Source organism: Atta colombica, unplaced genomic scaffold (genome assembly GCF_001594045.1).
Source record: "Atta colombica isolate Treedump-2 unplaced genomic scaffold, Acol1.0 scaffold365, whole genome shotgun sequence".
Classification (NCBI taxonomy): Eukaryota; Metazoa; Arthropoda; class Insecta; order Hymenoptera; family Formicidae; genus Atta; species Atta colombica.
The window spans coordinates 82,342-103,782 of record NW_017259476.1 but is presented as its reverse complement, the minus strand read 5'-3'; the positions used below and the strand labels follow the sequence as shown (position 1 = coordinate 103,782).

The 21,441-nt window shown below is 36.9% G+C and overlaps 1 protein-coding gene across 2 annotated transcripts in view; it reads right to left on the bottom strand.

Annotated features, from left to right (window-relative positions):
- The window catches only part of LOC108690810 (LIM domain only protein 3-like), a 102,202-nt gene that overhangs the window by 5,520 nt on the left and 75,241 nt on the right, over positions 1-21,441 (bottom strand). For both annotated transcript variants that reach the window (XM_018198309.1, XM_018198308.1), the window contains 2 exons: positions 8,280-8,391; positions 7,723-7,986 (listed from right to left, as the gene is read on the bottom strand). In XM_018198309.1, coding sequence (XP_018053798.1) covers positions 7,723-7,986; positions 8,280-8,368 — 353 coding nt within the window. In that variant the 5' untranslated portion in view covers positions 8,369-8,391. The remainder of the gene's footprint in view (positions 1-7,722; positions 7,987-8,279; positions 8,392-21,441) is intronic.

Genomic DNA, 21,441 nt, shown 5'->3' with positions numbered 1-21,441 from the left:
ACACACACACACACACACACACACACACACACACACACACACACACACACACACACACACACACACATATAATTAGTCTAACATATAATTTTGACCATAATTAGTGCTTCTTGTATTTAGTTAATTTATTCATATATGTGGTCCTGTTTCTGATCTTAATTATTCTTTAAAGATTAATTTTAACTCTTTATGATAAATTCAGGACAAAAAATAGTTCATTACATATTAGAATATCTTTTATTATTGTCAGTTTCATAATTTTTTTAATTTCCGAATTAGGAATCTTCTCTTGCAAGTCTAAAAATTACCACAGTGACTCTAAAATGTACCGCAAGACATCTTCAAAATGAGTTGCATCAAGTACTGATTATGAAATATTTTTATTCACGACCATCACGAGTGAAATATTAAAATCGCGGACAAGCAAAATCCTTTCTACAAAGTTTTAATTTCCATCGTATTGAAGCTCATCATCGCGTAACGCTTGCGCGAGCAAATCATAAACGTTTAAAACTTGATTTATCTCTCGCTCTGCGTTCATCGCAATGAGAACAAATTCGCCACTACTGCCGTTGCCGTGCGAACGCTTTATTATAGCATGAGCGCATCTAGCACCTACGTAATTGGCGCAATTCCGTAAGTGTTTCCATTCAATTTTCTTTTTATTACGTGCTCGCCAACCGTTCTCCCACCGCCTCATCGCACGCGTTTCTCATCTCCCTGCGCATCACATTGTTTACTGCCGTTTTGACACGTTTCACGACACCTGGGAGCCTATGATGCGTTGCAATTTCTTCATCCTTTGAAAGTCCAAGGGAGGGATCGCATCGGTCAAAAATTATTGCGTATACCATGGACAATGTAGTTCTCCTTAGATTTAGTAAAATAAGTTCTAAAGATGCTCTATTCTATATAGTAAAAAAAAAAAATTTTGTATTAAACATCCACAAATATAAAACGGTCCACTTAAAACGGTTCTTGTTAAAATTTTGCGTTGAATTTTTAACACACTCAAGAATTAATTAAAATATTTTGTGTTAAATAAATATTCAACATTTCTTAATTTAAAATAATTTATGAGTAAATGAACAAATAACATAAAAATAATGTATTTTAAAACGTAAATTTTAAAGTAAATGAAAAAAGTACGTATTAATTTAACATATTATAAATGTTAATGTTATTAAAAAAAATATGTTTCAAATATCTTTCAAAGTTTGCTTATAAATTGTTTTAATGTTATATTTTTTATCTCAATTTGTTTACATAATATTTGTGTTATTTTCTAATACATTCACTTGTGCAAGATTAACACAAAATTTAAGTGAAATGTGTTAAATTTAATAAATTTTCCATTTTGTATTACAAAAATCATGTAATATACGGACAGCTATGTATATTTGATATCGTAAATTAAAAATGCATATGACTTTTATATATGATTCTTATAGTAGAACAGGATAGATATCTTTAGGCTTGCTTCAGATCTAGAGAGAGACAAATCATTGTCTGTTGATATACATAATCTGTCTAAAAAATTTCGATACTCATTTCTTCCTAAATATATAAGTAACGCCTTTTTCCAACAACTATAGTAATTTTTTCGATTATTTGTACGATTTTTTTCATGACAAGCAGTATGTTTCGAGAACTGGCCACGTGTGGATTTCATTAGATTTTTCGTTGTAAAAATTTTCGTAATGAAACAGTGGGCAGCTGTTTGTTTCGAAGTTCAAATCTGAGGGAGTTGATCAATCCCAGATTTTAATTTTGAAACAAATTTCATGGGGTTAGTCTCAAGAGAGACAAAACCAACCAAAGTGAGGACGATAAAATTCAAAATCAAGATAATATTGATGAACTTTTTTATAGTTTTGATTTTCGAAGTTAAAAATATGAAGGGGGAAGATTTGATAATATTTTAAACATCTAAGCGAATTAATTTCGAAATAATCTTTAATGTAATGAACACGTTACAAAAAATGACTACTGTAAAGGTTTCCAATGGTTGAAAGAACGTTCTGAACAGTGGATTGAGATCAGGGGGACTATGTTTTCATTAATATAATTTATATATATTTATTTCTCAATTTTTCCTGAATTTAGTCTTATAACTTTTTAGATACTTTTAGATACGTGTATAGTTGTCAGTAAAAAACCAAATCTGTGTTTACGAGTTGCCAATTATAAATCTGTTTTGTAAAATTACTATAGTTGTTGGAAAAAGACGTTACTTATATATTTAGGAAGAAATGAGTATCGAAATTTTTTAGACAGATTATGTATATCAACAGACAATGATTTGTCCCTCTCTTTTTACGGGCTCCAATGAGAATCATTTTCGTTACTTGTAACAATCAGATAACTTTTCCTCTAAGGCAAAAACGTGAAAATTTTTTTCATTGAAGGTAATGGAGAAATTTTTCACTCTTCATATTTCCGCTCTAAGAAAAAAGTTATATTATCGCTGTAACCCTGATAATATAATTATGGCAATATTAAATTGATCTTACATTACGAATGTGTGGGATGTCTGAGAAATATCGAGTTGATAAACCGTCCGCGTTGAGAGTTCACGAGGGGATGGAGATAGAATCGAGCGAAAGAATTCTCGGGTCTGCATGGCAAATTTCAATCTAGACGATGCTCAGATAACTCGGTTGAATCTTTAATAAGGGTAGTCCGGCTGCAGGACAATGGAGGATGGGGAAAGATCGAGGAGACACAAGGTGGCGAAGAGAAGCGTGCGAAGACAACAACGTTCGGTCGATGCAGAAAGGTAGAAAGGCGCAAAGGCGACATTGCGATTCAATAAATGATACCACCAGTGGCAATGCGTGACCCCGTTAGAGAGGCACTTTACGGGCCGTTCCGACGACGTGGCTGTAGCCCTCAAAGAGTAATACCGTCCTCTGCGCGCGAGCATCAGCACATCAAAATTTCAGCGGCCATGTGCCATGCGCGTCTCGCCAGTTTCTCAGATAAAATCTTTATTCGACGCACCGCGGCATGAATCGCGGAAATTGCGGGTCAAGCCGTTGTGCCGACAGCACACACGCGAGCGCAAGGATGTCTCCTCGGAACAGATAACTGCTGCGGAACAGATAACCCTTATCAAATATATTAAGAAAAAGCATGAGCAATAACGCATTGTGACCGATCATACTATATAATATTACTGATAGAAAAGTGATCTAAAAAAATTAGCATCTTTTCAGTACAGCATTTAAAAAATTCTGAACTAAAACGTTTTAATTCGAATAATAAATGTGCAATTTCTATAATTTGGTCTTTCTTCCATATTATATATATTTTTTTATTTATTTAATTATGATGTATTCTTTAAGTAGATACAGGTGGTTTAAAGATATACAAGTACCATAGTAGGATGAGCAAAAACACTTTAAAAATTTTATAGTTGTTTAATTTTATAGTTGTATTTTTTTTACTAATATATTATATTAAATTTATATTGATTATAAGATAGAGATATTATAATATATAGATATACAATATAATAAATTTTATTTTAAAGAAAACTATATTATAGGGAGCTGTGGCCACTTCATGTGATCTATTCATTTGAAGTTAAAACCACGTTATGAGTTTTCAAAATTCGAACAACCGAACACTGGACAACCTTAGTATAATGCAAATTTCACTCCTTATCAAAAATATGATATTTTTCGAATATGTGCAAATATGAGTCATCTTTCCACAAAAAATATATTAGTCTTCGATTTACTTTCATTATCTAAAAAATGCAAATTTTTTACTTGTATCACTTTTTTTATCAACGAAACGTAATGACCAATGAATATTATTTTTTAAAATAATAAAAAATATTTTACGCTACAATTTTGATTGCAAATAGCAATTATCTACATCAAATAAGAAATTCCACATCGTTTACAATTCCGCTGAATCTCGCGCCGGTATAATATCAAATCTAAGTCGCAAGGGCGAAAGTTTAATCGAGTAGTCATTATGTTTGACCGGATTCGACGGAAGTAAAGAAATTGGGAGGGGAAGCGAATACGCGATGCCCGCGCTTGCGCTAATGCATATGTATGTGTATATGTGTGTATTCGTGTCGAGCGAGAGAGAGAGAGAGAGAGAGAGAGAGAGAGAGAGAGAGAGAGAGAGAGAGCTAATTGCATCGGTAAATCATCCTCTAACCAGGAGGGTGGGAGCCTAGTCGCAGCCACTGGCAACCCTTTATTCTGTGTTATTACAGTCTAAAGTTACCCCGTGTAATTGTTGCTGTTTAATTGCAAACTCTAAGTCGTCTCGTTACAGGACGCGCAGCGCTGCGAGTAATTGCCCTCTTCAAATTTACCTACCAACCTGCCTGCTTTTTAGCGGCACGATCGCAGGGGTCGCACCGAATATTCCGCATCAGGCATATTTTATCGCGAGCGCGCGTTTTAATTGCGCTCGTACATCATCCGCGACACACGCAATGCGATTGTTACAACAAATATAATGACCGGACTGAGTGTACGGCCGTCTCAATTTACTTTCTTCGCAATTCCCCTTCTTCGCTTTTCCTCCCCAACCTCGAGACAACGTCGACCGGCTTCTACTCTCTGTCTGCAAACGTCACGCGTCCGCGATTCTTTCCAAAGGATCCCCAATGGCTATCCCCTTCGAATTCGTTTTTGATCCTGACGTGCGAGCCACCCTCCCCTTACCCCTTACAGGCCAGTTTCGCCGCGAGTCGCGCGCGACCGGGACGCATTGTCAAAGATAGACAATGCCGGACGATAAAAACGTAAAATTGATGCTCTTTTGTTCACATTGTTTGAGACGCTGCGCAACGTTTGCCACATGCCTGGACAACCATTGCTATTGGCTTGAAACTACATCCTCCACCTCCGGCTCCTGTATCATATCCCCTGTTCTCTCTCCCTCTTTCTGTCGCCATCCTCTACCGACAGAACGGCAGATTTCCTCTCTCTTCCTACCTGCTCTATCTGCTCTCTCCTGCTCGTTGTTATTTCCCCTCCTCCCCCCCAAAACGAGTCACTTCGTCCGTAAGCCAGTATTGTATCGCTCCACTGGCTTTTGTGCACTCGTTTGTACGCTTCCCGCCATTGAATCGCTACAGGTCTCTGCCTCCTCGTTTCGTTGCCTCATATTGTTTAAATGTCGTACCATGGCCCGGAGATAATTAAACCGACGAAAAAAGTAACGGCTAATAACGTGCAAGTTTGATAGATAAATTCGATTGATCTTATTCACTATAATTGATTTTGTTTAATACGTATCTCGTATGTCACCTTGGAGCAACATACGATATATCTATAGGAGTCATGGAAAGAATTGATAGTGTCTTGTTCGCAAAGATTGATCTCAATTGAACGTGAAAATATTCGATATTCAAATATTAATATGATATAAATAACTACTGTCTCTTAAAAGATAAAGCAGATGAGACAAAGAAAGAGAGAGAAGGGCATTTATCCTCGCTCTGAAGCAAGCCCTTTATATCGCTAAGAAACTTATGAAACTTATAAACTTGTATTAGGATACAGAAGAAACTTATAAAGGCAAAATTCAAAACCTATTAAAATTTGGATCTATGTTTAATCTCCCATCAGAGTTCATCGTTCAGTTCGTAATAACTCATTGATTACAAAAAGTCTCAAACCGCGCTAGGATTAAAGAGGTCAATCGATAACGAATATATCGACAAAGTTTTAAGGCCGCAAAATGTCAATACGTTCCTGACACACAAACAATAAATGTGGATAAATTTAACTTTGATATATTAGTTTGTATAAATTTTCAGTTTAATTTTAATTATTTAGTTAAAAGTAACGATTTTATCAATTAAAATAAAATCTGTCAATTACATATTTTAGTTTTATTTATTTTATAAATTTTTGGCAAGTATTATTAATGTTGTTAATAAATATATTATAATTTTGATATTTCTAGATTTCTCATTTTTAATTTTTATTTTTCAGATTGATTTTATAATTATTTAGTTAAGAATAACAATTCTATCAATTAAAATAAAATTTATCAATTACATAATTTAATTGCATTTATTTTATGAATAGTTTTTGACATTATATACTATTGATTAATTTTGTTTGATTATGACAAGATTATTTTTTCTCTTTCCTTCTTTCCAAAATTGCTAACAAATGAAATAGAAATATGTTACGTTCATTACTATTTTCTTATTTATTAATATGTTGCATAAAACAACGATATTGTAGTAATGAAAAATTTCAATTATTTGTTTTGAATGTTGCTTGTTTTATAAAAACGAATGAAAGATGATTGAAGTGGATAGCATATCGCGCGTTTTGGCAGATGGAGATTGAAGTCGTGGGATGCGCGAAGACGTGCCACGAGGTTTCACGACCAAATCGGTCCAGAAAACGGCATCGCGAAAGAAAAGAGAGGTTATAGTGCGGAAAGCGCAGGGTGATTTCCCAGCTGACCTGTAAAGCAACCTATCCCCTTTCTCTATCAAGTTTACCTCGCGAACCAGTAGTCTCTTCCACCGTTGGCCGTCTTCACATATGTGTCTACGCGATGCGAAAGATGCATCGCCATGAAAGGGAATAGTAGAAAATAAAGGAGGATGGTAGGAGAGACGGAGTTGGAGAGACGGGAAGCGAGGTAGCAAATTCAGCCGATTCGAATTTTCCGCCGATTGTCCGGTGCTTTATGTCGCGCGATAATTTTTAATAATTGATGAGTCCCAACGAATTTTGTTTCTGTTTTTGAAATTTCGTTATTCAATACAAGAAAATAGCGCAAATTTTTAAATAATTCTGCGGATAGCAGCTTGCATACCCAAATAAAATGTGTTCTCTATATAGCGCTGTATTTATTTTTAAATTTTCCACTCTCTAAATTTTTCAGAATGAAATCTCATTCAAAACGAATGAACTTCATTCCAATTGGTAGTGAAAACACATTCGGAATAGAGTGACATTTCACTTTTTATAAGGAAAATGTCTAACTCGACAAGACAATGTGACTTGCTCACTGAACTTTTTCATGCTTGATGTGTGCACTGTTTCCAACTGTTACAATGTAGAGCATATCAGATTTTGCATTCTTTAATTACGAATGAAAATATTTATTCCGTACAGACACAGAGTGGAAGAATTCATTTCACACTGCACTATTAAATGTCGAAGGAATAATGACAACCTAATCCCTTGAGTTAAATAACATTTTATTTTATCTTTAACTTCCATGTAGGTCCAAATGTATAAATCAATCCATTTTTCTGTAGTTATTTTTAAATTAAATAACGTCTATATTAAAATATGCATTTAGTAAATAATAAACTAAATTTGAGTCAAATTTAATACATTTTTTAAAGTTAAATTATTTAACTGCATTATTTTAAATTAACGACATAGTGAGTAAGAGTAGTAGCGACCTATGATTGAAAATATAAAATTAGATTAGATAACTTAACACTATAAATTTTATAAGATATATGAATGAAAAGTTATTCCAATTTTAATGATTCGTTAATCGCTCGAATTTTCAAGTGGAATTTCACTCCAAGAAATTTAGAGAGTACATTCAAAATAAGATTCTAAATCGAGGAAAAGGTACGAGAATAAATGAGGAGAATCTCGCTAAAAGAAAGACCGAATTTAATAATAAAGATAATTCTAGAATCTTGATTAATAGAGTTGAAGCTAGTAATGTAATAAGGGTAATACTGTCATTCGCACTCACCGATGAGTGCACTGCTGGCAGGCGAAACAGTCGAGATGATAGACGTTCGTTCTGGCCCTCATGACCATCTCGAACGCCGGTATTTGCTTATTACATGCCGCGCAGCATCCCGTGTTTCCGAAGAGCCTGAGGTAGTCCCTCTTACAGAGGATAAGATTAGCTTTGGTGTAGAGGGTAGAGCCGACCTCGCCTAACCTACAGTCGCAGCATCCGCACTTGAGGCAGTCTTCGTGCCAGTAGAGATCCAGGGCCTTGAGGAGATACCTGAAGGACCGACCGCAGTTTTCGTTCTTACCGGCCGTTAAGTTTTGAAAATATCTCTCTTATCTTGATATTTAACATAGATTTACGCAAAAGCATTGACTAAACATTATAAGCGAAGCGAGAGAGGGCCGCTTTAGAGATCGGAAAGCTATATCTACATTCTTGCGACAAATATTGAATATGTAACAGATTTATTAATAAAGAAAGAGCTAGAGACGAAGACAGTGTTTTTTTTTAAGAGTATAGAGTATATCATGCAAAAATACATTGTATATATGTGTGTTGTCGTTTACCTCTCCGTAATTGTCTTCCCACAGCCGGCGCATTCCTGCTGCGTCGAACCATTTTTATTCGTCTCGGATTTGCTCACGTCCATAGTCATCGTGATCTCAACTACGGCGCCGTCTGGAACAGCAAATCAAATCGCTACAATTACACTGTTAAATATTAAAGAATCGAGTTTAATTTAAATAGTCCTTAAATAATGTGTTATTTTTAATTTCCAAGTGTCAAACTATTATTTTAATACAAAACATATGGTAAAAATGACATATAATCAACTTCTTTCTGCATTTATATTGCATTGCTAATTTCAAACTAAACAGCATTCATGTAAACGTATGCCCTTAATAAATAATAAATTAAATTTAAACCAAAAATATATTCTTTCGTTTTAGTTAAATTGACGTATTAAATAGAAATAAAGACGATCTATAGGAATGATTAAGAAATACTCAAATTTGATAATTTGACAGCATAAATTTAATATTGTATATTCCTCTATTGTTGCTAAAAAAGAAAGAAATATTCGTGATAGATTCTTCTCTATTTTTTTTCAATTCCTTAATCCTCAATTATAACCATGAAAACAACACTGAAGTTTTAAATGATTTTAAAATAAAACAGAACAATAAAACAGAATAATTTAAAAATCTGGTTTAAGTTATTAAAACAAGCATGAGAAAAATCATAAAATATTATGTAATATATATCTTTGAAAGTATACTCGTATTAATAATATTAATAATATTCATAATATTGATTTTGATATAATCATTATTATGAATTATTAATACAAGTATATTTTCAAAGATATATATACTACATAATACTTTATGATTTTTCTCATGCTTGTTTTAATAACTTAAACCAGATTTCTTCTTTTGAAGTATAAAATGCAATAAACCTCCGCCTTATGGTGATTGATAGAAGGAAGTTCAAGATTTTTTTATCATTTAGAATCTCATAGTCAATCAGAATGTACAACCATCTAAAATATTCGCTTTGGGTTCAAATGACCTGTTGCTATAATCGAGGGTTAGCATTATGATAAAATTTAAAACAAATAATATTAAGTGAAAACGAGAAAAGTTCAACACAAATGAATGAAGAGAACTATTCGATTAGGGTCTTGGTGTCTAATAATATTTGTAAAATTTTAGAATTTCCAGTTCAAACAAATACGCGATTATTTATCTATTTTGAAACACAATTCTATAGACTGAAGCTGCAATATGTAATATCATAAATTAAACTTAATAAGGAATATTATTGATATTAATTTACATATTTAAAACACTAAAGAATTTATTATGAAAAATATCAATGAGAATTCGGATGTTTTATCAATTCAAGTGAAATTTAAAATAATCACTAGATGCCTAAAACTTATAAGTGAAATAAAATTCTCAGCAAAGCGACAGGAGCTCATAGACTGAGAAAAAAGTTGTGCCCGCGACGAGAGAATTATATATACGGTGTCATTTCGAAGTGTCAAAATTTGATTTCCCGAGTTAATGAGAATCTTACCCGCACATTTTGATGGTTCGTATGCATCCGCGCGTGTTTTTAAGGACCGACACATCGCGGCGTTTGGCATGCAATGCACGCCTATCCCGCCCGTTACAAGCGTCTCCGACCGTCGTAAGTGGCTGACAGCACGCAATAATTAGTGCGACTAATTGGAACCGTGCCTGCCGCTCGTTCTCGCGCACTCAGACTCCAATAAGCACCGACGCGCTACGTCACAAGCGCCTCCGGAATCTTTCATGGTGCATAAAATATTTCTTTTTTGTTTCGCTCTCACTCTTCTCCCTTTTCTCTGTTCTTTTCGCTTACCGACATCCGAAACAGCCCGTCTTTCAACCATCCCGCGGAGCATTCGCGCTGGGCGAGCATTTTTCAGACAAAAATAAATTTCTCTACAGCGCCAATTATTTTAACCGCATTTCGTGCTTACAAGGAAACTAAAAGCGTTATCCTAGTTAAGATGTATAAACTGTGCTATAAACTGTGCTACTTTAAACTTTAACCTTTGCGTCCTACTCAGGAATGTTGGAACATTGAATAATTGATTCTGTGTGTTTGTTTGTCTCGTGTAAAATCATATAAAATTTCTATTATATCTCAAATTCGTATAATAAAAGACAATGATACATTTTAATTGTATCTTTTAATTTTCGCAAATCACGGACTTACAGATGGCGAAATGCCAACATTTAGTTTAAATATAATTTATATTTAATAATTTGGACACCGATGAGAATAAATCTGATTGAACGAGACAATTCAATATATTTGCGATTAAAGTGATTTTTAGTTCTTAAATATTTCTATATGAATTTCTACACAATTCTGATTCTGCGAACAATATTTTTCGCATTAAATTTTTTGCAGATTTATGATTCGTTAACATTTAGATTAGTAATATTCTTATTAAAGTAAAGGTGCTTATTAGCATTAAAAATAATAAAAATTATTAAATTGCTTGTCAATTTAATAAGTGATACTACTACTCAAGGTTTATTCATGATTGCGTTTCAAGATCGAAAAAGATTTTCGCGCGAAATTGATTTTGCAAAATCACATATGTACATAAATTCAGAATAAGGAGAAATATTTCAGCATTGAGATCCGCCTTATCGAATATTATTTCTCTTGTTTAATAACACATTTAGTTTTCAACAAAATTAGTACAATGAGGGAAGAATTTATTAAATTATTTTTATAAATGTTCTTTGACTACGTTTAGCGGAATATTTATTTACGATAAATAAATATTTAAATAAATGAAAAAATGATATTTGAATCAAACTATTGATTCTTGTATCTAATACATATGTATTTACATTTAGTAAATATTCGCTAGAACTATTCAAAGAAATATTTATAAAATTTAATAATTGTTTTCTTAGTATACTTAGTATATAGAAATAGTAGATATAAGATTACTAAAGCCTGAAAATTTGATAATTAAATAATACGACATTTCACGCGTCACACTTAGATTATCTCCGAGACATTTTCTCAACCGCAAATTATCCGATTTATGCTGTCAACATCAGGCAATCGAGTTAAAAATGATTGTATCCGATTTAGGTCGTTGCGTCCGAAGATCACGAGAACGCAGTTATGTTCTTCCGAGGTGATCCGCGTAACACTTGGCCAACGAGGGTGATGTATGGGGGTGGCGGCCAGCAGCCCACTTTGCTTTCGCCCCCTTTGCCGCCACCGCCACCGCCACCACCATCGTTGCCGTTCAGTACGACGACAAGCGGGCGGACGTGCGGCGGGGGCTTAATTAATTAGCCGGATACTTTGAGTAACAATCCATTATTACATACAAACATCCTCGGCCTCGGGGCCGAGCTGCAGCTTTATGCTGCTAATTGGCCTTCTCAAAGCCGGGAGACCCGGGCACGAGTTATAAACGCCACTCCTTCCCTCCCTGGCCCCTCGCGACCCGCAGCCATCACACCGCACTGCTACCCCCGCTCTCTCACTCCAATTTTCTCTCTCGCTACCACCCACCAACCCCTTTTCTCTCTCCGTCTCATCTGTCCTTCTCTATCTCGTTATCTCTCCCTCTCCTTTTCCTTCCTTCATCTCCCTCGTCCCATCGCTGCATCACTTCACCCGCGTGCTCCGCAATACACGTAAAACGCATACAATCATGCGGATACGCTCTCGCCCGCTCTTACCCACTCTCATCCCATCCCTTCGCGCTCGCACACATGCACTAAGACAAAATGGATGAGAGAGATGGAGGAAATAGGTGAGAGAATGCGAGAGGTGGACGGAAGGAAAGAGCAAACGAGAGTCGGAGAAGAGAAGGAGAATGCAAGGGACGGGGGGGGAGACAGCGGGGGTTGGACGGATAGCGCTAATAACGCGCTCGTGACGCAAAAAAAAGGAAGAAGTATAATTGCCAGCCCTCGTGGCAGGTATTTTTCAAATAGGACCCCGTCCGTTAATTGGAGGGCAAATTAAAGAGGCGCCGCCGAGGAAAAAAACATCATCCCTTCCTCCCCGTCTCGTTTCCTCCCGTGGTGCGCCTCCCACGTCGGTATATCCAAGAGCCGCCTCGTGATTCGTCAAACGATCCGTACGCTTCGTTTTCTCTGGATCTAGTTTTTTTTAATGATTCTCCTCCCTTAGTCCGATTGACATTGCGATAGAATTAAAAAAAAGCGCGCACCGTGCGACGCGCCGCGAAAAGACGCGGTTAACGATGACGGTTTTTAAGCCCTTTTCCCGATTCGGGGTAAAAAAAAACTTGGCAAGCTATAGCGATTGATAATCGATTACTTGGAATGAACTCAACCGATAAATGAGAACGTGAGATGAATTCGCGACAGGAAAATCTCGTGTGTCTAGTCTCTGTATTTTGCAAACGCTTATAGCCACGTATGCATCATATTTGATCGCGATGGTTGCGAGAGATATGTATACAATAAAAAATGGATGTTACTTTACCCTTTTCATTGGCAAATAGCGAATGTCGAAATTGCCGATGCTCGCGAGTAAATTAAAAGTTCGGTGCATAGATACCAAAATACCAAACAAAAAAAAAATCAGTGTGAAATTAATCATTCGCGTCAGTGAAAAATTTCGAGCCTGTTGCTGCGAGAATTCGCACATCCGTACGTTGATTAAAATTACTCGCCTGTCGCAATCATAAGTTTATTCGGATTCGAAAAACGAATGAATTTACATATAAAAGAACGTGTCTAAAATCGGTGAAATAATCTATAAAAAAATGAAAGTTTTTCATTTTTCATTTCCGCGGAAACTTATATTTTCGAAAGGAAATGTCAAATTAAGCGGCTAAAAAAGTTTCTTAACTCTAGAAGAACCGAATGATCTATATTGATTCCGTTTCTATTTTTGGATTATCTAATATAGTTTTGGCAAAAAATATTAGGCACTTATATTTTTTCCGTTTACCTGGCGTTCTTTTATTTCTATTGTTTATATCTATTGATACCGATATTATGTATAAATTTAAAAGATTTTTGAAACAAAGAATAATTTACAGTAAATTCCATAAATCAATTTTTGAGTTAAAATTTTACATAACATGTTTAATAAAGTGCTTATTTTTGGCCAAAGCTGTATTATATTTCTTATATAAAAGATAAGAATCTAAAATATTTTGATTTTTCAATAATTATATTTTTTATACTGATGAAGTATTCGATTTTTCATCACTTTCTTTTGTTTTCGTAATAATTTATTCACATTCCTTTTAAAAAATGTTGATATTTCTGTTAAATCGATATTAAAATAAAATGTATTTAAAAACTTGTATATAAAAGTTTCCTAAAAAATCGGAAAGGAGAACTGTATTTCTTGCGAATGCTAATTTAATATTGAGACTTGTTTGCACACTGAGTGATCGGTCTGCTTGCAGCAATGACATTTCGGGTATTGTATTATCTTTTGACGGATGTCGTCAGCGTGGACAATGTCGATACTTCGATCGCTTATAAAACGAAATTGCAAAAGAACGAATTTCGCTCGACGCGATTTACGGCGTCTTTTACTACTGTCGGTCTTATGGAAATTAGACTCTTTACTGCAGCGATATCTTCTCGGATCTCTCCAAGAATTTTCAGAGATCTTTTAAAACGTAGCGATCTCGTCATAAACATGCGCCACGTCAGACAGGAAATGTCGCGTATCCAGTCCGCGATAAGACACTTGGTAACATATCGCTCCCTTATTTCAAAAGTGACACGATTATAAAATGTGATTTTCGAGTTATTACCATAAATTTAATAAATATTATCCTATCAATCATCAAAAGTAAATTAACTTCATAAAAAATTATCAAAATCATCACAACTTAAAAAAGATGGCTAAAAAAGATGTTGCAATTAACCATCACTCGAAAGATTGGATTTTTAAGAATTGAAACGAAAATAACATTTGATGATATTAAAAATATATCTTTTTTGCTAATATTATTTGATTAATAATTTTCTATCAGGTTGAAAAATAGTTTTTCTCATTTTCGGGAGACTTATTTCTTTCAATTGTCACTTATTTCTTTTATTTCTTTTAAAGTAAGTAAAAGTTAGATTCCTAAAAGTTTCTGATCAATATAAAATTTACAATAATTTTCGTCAGTCTATTTTTTAGTTTACATTATTATAAGTTCATAAAATTCTTCTTACAATCAACTTAAGGATAATATCCTAAATAAAAGAATATATTATATACTTTATCTATGATAAAGTATCTATGATAAACTAAACTAAACTAAATTAAACTAAATCTTTATTTATGAAAAAAAAATAAAAATTCCTTATCTGAATAATAAACATAATAAAAGTATTCATTGGCTGGAAATTTTTGACAGCACTATATATAATAAAACATTAATAATAAAAATTCTTTTGTATATCATATTTATATACCATCGGTCGTCGATATTTGCTAAATTATATTTGGGTACTGAAAACTAGCAGTCATCGTTTTATTTCTACGAGGAAGAAGTCTCGGAGAAATTCGATTTTTCGCCGATAAAATCGGTCTCACATCGGGCGCGCTGTGCGACATTTCTCGTCTGCGCGTTTTCTCGTCTGAGATAGCATAATCGTAAAATGGCAAACTGATTTCAAGCGGTTTTTCCGTGTCGGCACGAACGGTCAATTGCTACTCATTCCTCAAACATGGACGAATCTCGATTGGAACGCTGATATTCGATCGTGAAATCAGTAACGGAATATATGACTTTTTATTCGGTCAATATAAGGAGCACCCTTCTGAGATTACGAAATTGCTCTAACAGCAATATGGGAGAAATCCACCTCCGCATCTCCTCCGTCGCGCTTCTCCAAGCGACTCTCCCAACTGGCCGTTTCCCGCCGTCCGTCTATCCCGGAGATTCCGTCGGAGCGGACACAGAGGGCCGCTCTAGGTGGTTTAATAAAAATGTCAAATATAAAGTAGCCGGTGGGGACGGACGTTTAGGAAATAAATAAATGTAAAAGAAAACTCGAGAGTGGAGAGGAGAAAAGGAAAGATCGAGAGCACGCGGGATGGACAAATACGTAGACGGATATATGTAGGAAGAGGGCGACGGCAACGAAGAGGGTGAAGTCCTCTCGTGGGAGAAGCGGGAGTATAGTGGAGTCAATATATTATTACAGTTAAAGGTCAGCGTGACGTACTCGGCTGACCCAAACTGTGAGTGACTGCACTTGCCAATTCAATCGGAAGTCGCTTTCTTACGTCGAAACTCATATTGAAGATGCTCAATAAAATATGACGCCCCGTAGCACAATGCGGCGGAACGGACGGATACAGAGAGAAGTCCGTTTATTAATACCTCCGGATTGGAAAATCCTCTAAGAGAGGAAATCCAAGAGAAGGGGTGAGCAAGCAAGCACGGCTACAATTTCGGGGCTTGATAATGATCCCTCTCTTCCTCCCGGACTGTGGATCCCGTGTCATTATACTATGAAGTGGAGGGATTGCTAATTAGTCATTAGCATAGGAAAAAGACACCCTCAACTAGTGACGCTGCAGGTGCGGGATGGCGGGCAACTCTATCCCGACGACGGTGAGGTTGACGGCGATAGTGTGGATGGTGCATGGGAAACTTGGGCAAACAGGGTGTAGCTGCGCTGGCCTACGTCTAATTGGACCCTAGCGACGTAAGTTCCACTAATTGAGACCGGCCTCGTAACTATCAACACCGCTACAAGGGTCCGTTCGTAAATTCTGAATGGACGAGTAACGATAACGATACGGATATACCGCCTTCGCTGATTGGGTGAACACGAGGCGAAACTACATCGCGGGCGTTGCGCGAGCTATCGTAGTCATAGTCGTCACCGACGTCGTCGTCGCCGGATGAGAGATAATTACAAGTTGTAAATTTACTATATTACTACGGTTAATGAGGGCGCACGTAATTAGAACGAGTACTTGTTCCCCGCGTTGCGCATTTCAAACTATGCAGGTAATGGTCGATTAATTAATAGTCCCCGACGACCGGAGCTTAAACCCCGTCGTAGACGGCTGCGACTGATTGCGACTTCCTCGTACGTGCGATATTTTGGAGACGAGAACGTGAAATAAATTATTTCTTAACTCTTCTCCCTATATCTTGGAGATCTTCAAATTGCGGAGACGCTGCGGCGGTCGAAGGATGGTACGTCGAAATAAGGGCAAAGAATGAATCCGACGAAAAAGAAATGTAAGCGAAGAATGATGAGAGAAGCAGCAAGATAGAGCCAAATTTTAATTTCGTCCCTGACAAAGCGAGAGGCTGCTCTCTCTGCTCGGGTCCTTCAGGACCACGGTATTCCATCCTTCAGGATCATTATATCGCCAATTAGAAGATAGCGAAGCACGGCGTCGCCTAACAAGCTTCCTGGGGGGGAAAGTTGGGTGGTCGGAGGGAGAGGAGGGCCCAGGCAGAGAGGGCGAGGACAGACCTACTCTCGCGTCGTTATACGACTATCGTACCGGTGCGGCGCGGCGTAGCGCGGAACGGAATGACGCGGCGCCGCGACGCCTCGCGTCTCTCGTTGGCACCACCGCTATAAAATATTCACTGCAACTCGATGCTCCTGACCGGGCCGGCGCCGCACTACGGTATAATTAAGACGCACGTGAGATCGTCTTGACGATGCCAATTGTGTTCGTTACGGGATAAGGGTGAGCCTTGGAGCGCGGCATGGCACGCAGAAGGGGAGTATAATATCGATCCGACCTGCGAGAAACCGAAATGACAAAAGAGCGAAATACGTCGGACGAAACTCGATCACTAAAAGAGTCTCATTTCTACCGTTTCGCGTATGACGATGTCAGTTCTAATTTTTTTTTTTGGAATACCGTACTTTTTCCTTCTTTAAAAAATCTTGTATGAAATCTTAAAATATTGTATAATACAAATGTGTAAATGTGTGTATATGTGTTTGAATTTTTCTTTGACCTCCCACATGAAATTCTTTCATATTTTAATCGCAACGTATCCAGTTTTATTGAAAGTGACAAACATCTCACTATGATGATTAGAAATCGAAAAAACATTTTTTTTATCGAAAGTAGATTTACGATGATATATTTGAACAATGATATTTTTCACAATTTACTATGATGCTTAGGAATCAAAGAAACTTTTATTATCGAGGATAGCTTCATGAAGATTTGTGCGTTTTATAAATAATTTTATTACACAAATATTCATCAATGTGAGTCGACGAAGACAGCTTCGTCGTTCTCGGTTATTTCCGAACGATCGTTCTTCTCCCGGAAACAACGCGAATGTATACCAAAGGCATCGCCACGCAGGAATCGTTTCGAAGTCTTCGCGAAGGGAGAGAGAGAGAGAGAGAGAGAGAGAGAGAGAGAGAGAGAGAAGAATCGACGTAGCGCGGTAGCGATACACTTTTCTCCGTAGGCAATATTCATAAATCACCCTTCAGATCGCTCCCGCCCTTGCCGCGTTTCATCCCCTCCCCCCTTCTCGTCCGCTTTCCCATCCCTCTTATATACGCTTAAAATATAAGCACCAGTTTTTTTTTTCGCTGAAGGGAAGCAGTGCCGAGGTCAACTTCCCGTCCGTCCCTCTCCGCGCGATTTCCTCATCCTCGGTCCTCCTCACTCTCCGAAAGTCCGTCCAAAAGAGGAAGGGATGGTCGGCAAGATGAGGTTGGAAAAGCGCGGAACCATAGACGAAGAACGAGTTAGTCCTGCGGTGGTGTGGGACTCGCTGAGAAGGGGTGGTCTCAGATTCTATTAAGATCTCAGTAAGTCTTGTTACACGGCCACGCCGCAAATCTCGCAATAAAACAGCCACCGGTATAACACCGATTCGGGGACCGTCGTCGTCTACCAGCAGCCAACCCCCGTCGCTCCTCCATCGTTGGCGACATCGCGCGCGTTCTCTCGTATACATATACCGAAACTCCCCTGCGGCGTGTTTCGAAGGGGGAGAGGGAGTGAACAAAATTTATCTGCAGCACGCAGTATTTCGGAAGAGGAAAATCTCTGGTAATCCGAGCTCGAGACCGCAATTAGCTTTTTAGAATCGTTAACTCTATTCGCCATTCAATCTACACTTTTAAACAATAAGAAATACTTGCTATTTTCATATTGACATTCATATCGATATGTATTTTGTATAATATTTTGCATTCCTAAATTAATTATAAGCATAGATATTTATACTAAACTTTCCTTTTCTTTAGCTAATATATCTGTTATCTTTTATATCTAAAAATCTAATTCGCAACAAATTTTCATGGGAGTCATACTTTAAAATTATGCTTTCTCAAAAAATTACTTTCAATACAAAAATCATTATCTTAAGACTTATGCACGTTCCCAATACATATTAACTTCAATCTCGATTCAACTTATTTTTCATATTTTTCTAATTCTTGGAATTAGAGGAAGGTAAAGCGTAAGTTGAACCAAAATTGAAGTTAATTTACATTGATGGAAACGCATTAATCGAATTCATTACTGTAAGTATAGTGCCATAACGGCATGAAGGAAGCAACGAAGGTATAATATCCTTATTTCGCGCGAAATTCTCACGTCTTCGCACTCCATCTCCTATGGAATGCCGATTATGGAGAACCAACTCGAATATTGCCTAGATAGAGTAAGTGAGAGAGAGAGAGAGAGAGAGAGAGAGAGAGAGAGAGAGAGAGAAGCACGCCGATCGAGGGAGGGTCGCGTTCTCCAGCTGAGGGTCCGAAATCAATCAAAACATTAATTGAAAGAGCGAGAAGACAATGGAACCGACTCGGCTAAGGCGGTAGGTATGGATGGTCTTGATAATCGAAAGATATCCTGACCAATAGCCGGTAACCCGTCGGAGCACACTGAACGAGTTGGAAAAGGAACTTTCCTCCAGGCTTCCTTCCTGCGAAGGGCGGAGAGGAAAATTCGTGGCACGGAGTCTTGACTGGTTGGTGAGAGAACGAAAGAGGAAAGAAAAAAGACGATGAAGAGAAAGAAACACAAGGAAAGCGAGAAGAAGAAATTATACGAAATGTTCAAGGATAAAATAAAGTCTTTTTCCATCGTAGTCATTGCATTCCTTTCTTGTAAATAACATCGTTTACGCGACGATATGCTAGGAGGTTGCCCCCCTCGCAAGGGAGCCTCCAGCAACAAATTCGATTATCCGAGTCGATACAGAGTCGATCCGGGGATGCCCGGCGTTAGCTGGTTGCTGTGGCGCGGCGAGTTAATGAACGCGCTCTCTATTCAATTGTTGACCGGTATTATTAGTACGGCGAACGTTAGCGCTTTATTAATTAACAAATCGATTTCGGTCGGTAGCGAATGCTAATTATTCAACATCGGTTCGGCATTCGATGCCGTTGCGAATGGTTCTTTAATGAGCGAAGCTAATTGTACGAGGTACTCTCAATAGCGTTGCGTTAAAGGAGCAACCGTCGAGCGCCGATGAAACTTTTAACGATCGATAAAAGAATGTTGCGGAATTTCGCCCCAGTGTCGTCCGCGTTGCTTCCGTGCCCCTCGCAATCGATGGTATCTCTTAATAACTCCGCATCAATCCATCGATCCCTGCAGCTCATGAACTTTTCTCTCTTATCAGTTGTCTATCGTTAAAACTCTGCTGAAGCGATTTTGATTTCTTCAGATTATTGAAAACTCACATTTAGCTTCTCTATTTCTCAATACTCTCTTCTACTTTCAAGTACTGATGTACTTGGTACCGAGATTGGGGCAACGCGTGCGACACTCTAAGTATACAAGAATATCAGAGAAAAATCTTGAAGGAAAAGGATATCGGGGACGACGCCCAGAAGGACTCGGCACTGCCACCTGGCGGTGTGCCCAAGGACCCACGAGAAGCTTCAATCGCCGTAAAAGCAACCCCTCCGACTTAAGGAAGACGACGGTTGGAGAGAAAAGAGCGAAATAAGAGCAGTACAGAAAGGAGAGAAATAAAGAAGAAAAGAGAAGAGGATATTGAAGAGAGGGGGAGTAAAAGTTAGTAGCTCACCGAGGCGGACAGAGATAGAGTCCAGGCGAGGGTTGATAGACCGCTGGGGGGCTGGGGATGCGAAGCAGGGGGAGAAGGATAGGGTGCGATGGTCAGCTCGCGAGATACACGTTCGACGGTGCGGCCGACTTAAGAGGATTACATTTGATATTTCGATCGGGCAAAGTGGCTTTTTATTGGACATTCGCCGCGGAATTATCGCTGACTCGTGTCGAAAGGCATTACGCGCGCCCCGGCGTTATTAAATTATAGCAGCGGCCCGCTACCACACTATAATGTCCGGAAAACGAGGAAAATGCTGCTTGTGAAAAAAAAAAGGTCTGCTTCGGCGAAAGAGAAACTTCCACTGTTATTTTCTAAAAGAACTTGCCACGAATACTTGGCCCTGAGACTATTGGATCCTTGTTTCAAAGTTTATGAGAAATGTATACCTATACGTAAACTCGGATCACTTAAATTACATTTATTTATTTATTTCTACTCTCTAGACTGTTGAATTCATAATATCAAATTGTATCCAATTTTTTAAATCATTCCTATAAATCGTTACTCAATATATCTTTATAATTCAATTTTTACATGATAATCACTACAGTCTGAAAAAGCTCATACTTTGGAGCAAGATATATAATGAAATAATGAATGTTATAATAAATGTTACTCAAGTAAAAGCTATTAAGAGAGATTTTAAAAAAAGACTTATGTCCCTTATAGGTTAACTAAAACAATAACGGCGCGTTAAACAATTTAATTCAAGAAATTTATTAAAATTGACTTGAATTTAGTTTACTATTTTCTAAGTGTATACATGTTAATATGAATGTTGTTTATTTTGAAATTGTACGCAATTCAACCACAGAAATGGGTTGATGTGATTGTTTCTTAATCATATATCTTATATTAAAATACTATACTTAATAGCTAAAAACAATAAAATATTATTTAATTTAAAAAATTATAATTTAATATATTATAATTTAAATTATAATTTAAATTTGATCTTTTAATATTCTAAATCTTTTAATATTTAACAGTGTATTTACTATTATTAGTAAATACATTAGTTTCAATTTAAAATTTTTTAATTTTAGTTAAAAAAAAATATACGCTATCTTGTGAAATCATTGAGAGCTGCATAAGCAGCTTTAATCAATTTTTTAGAAGCGCATTGA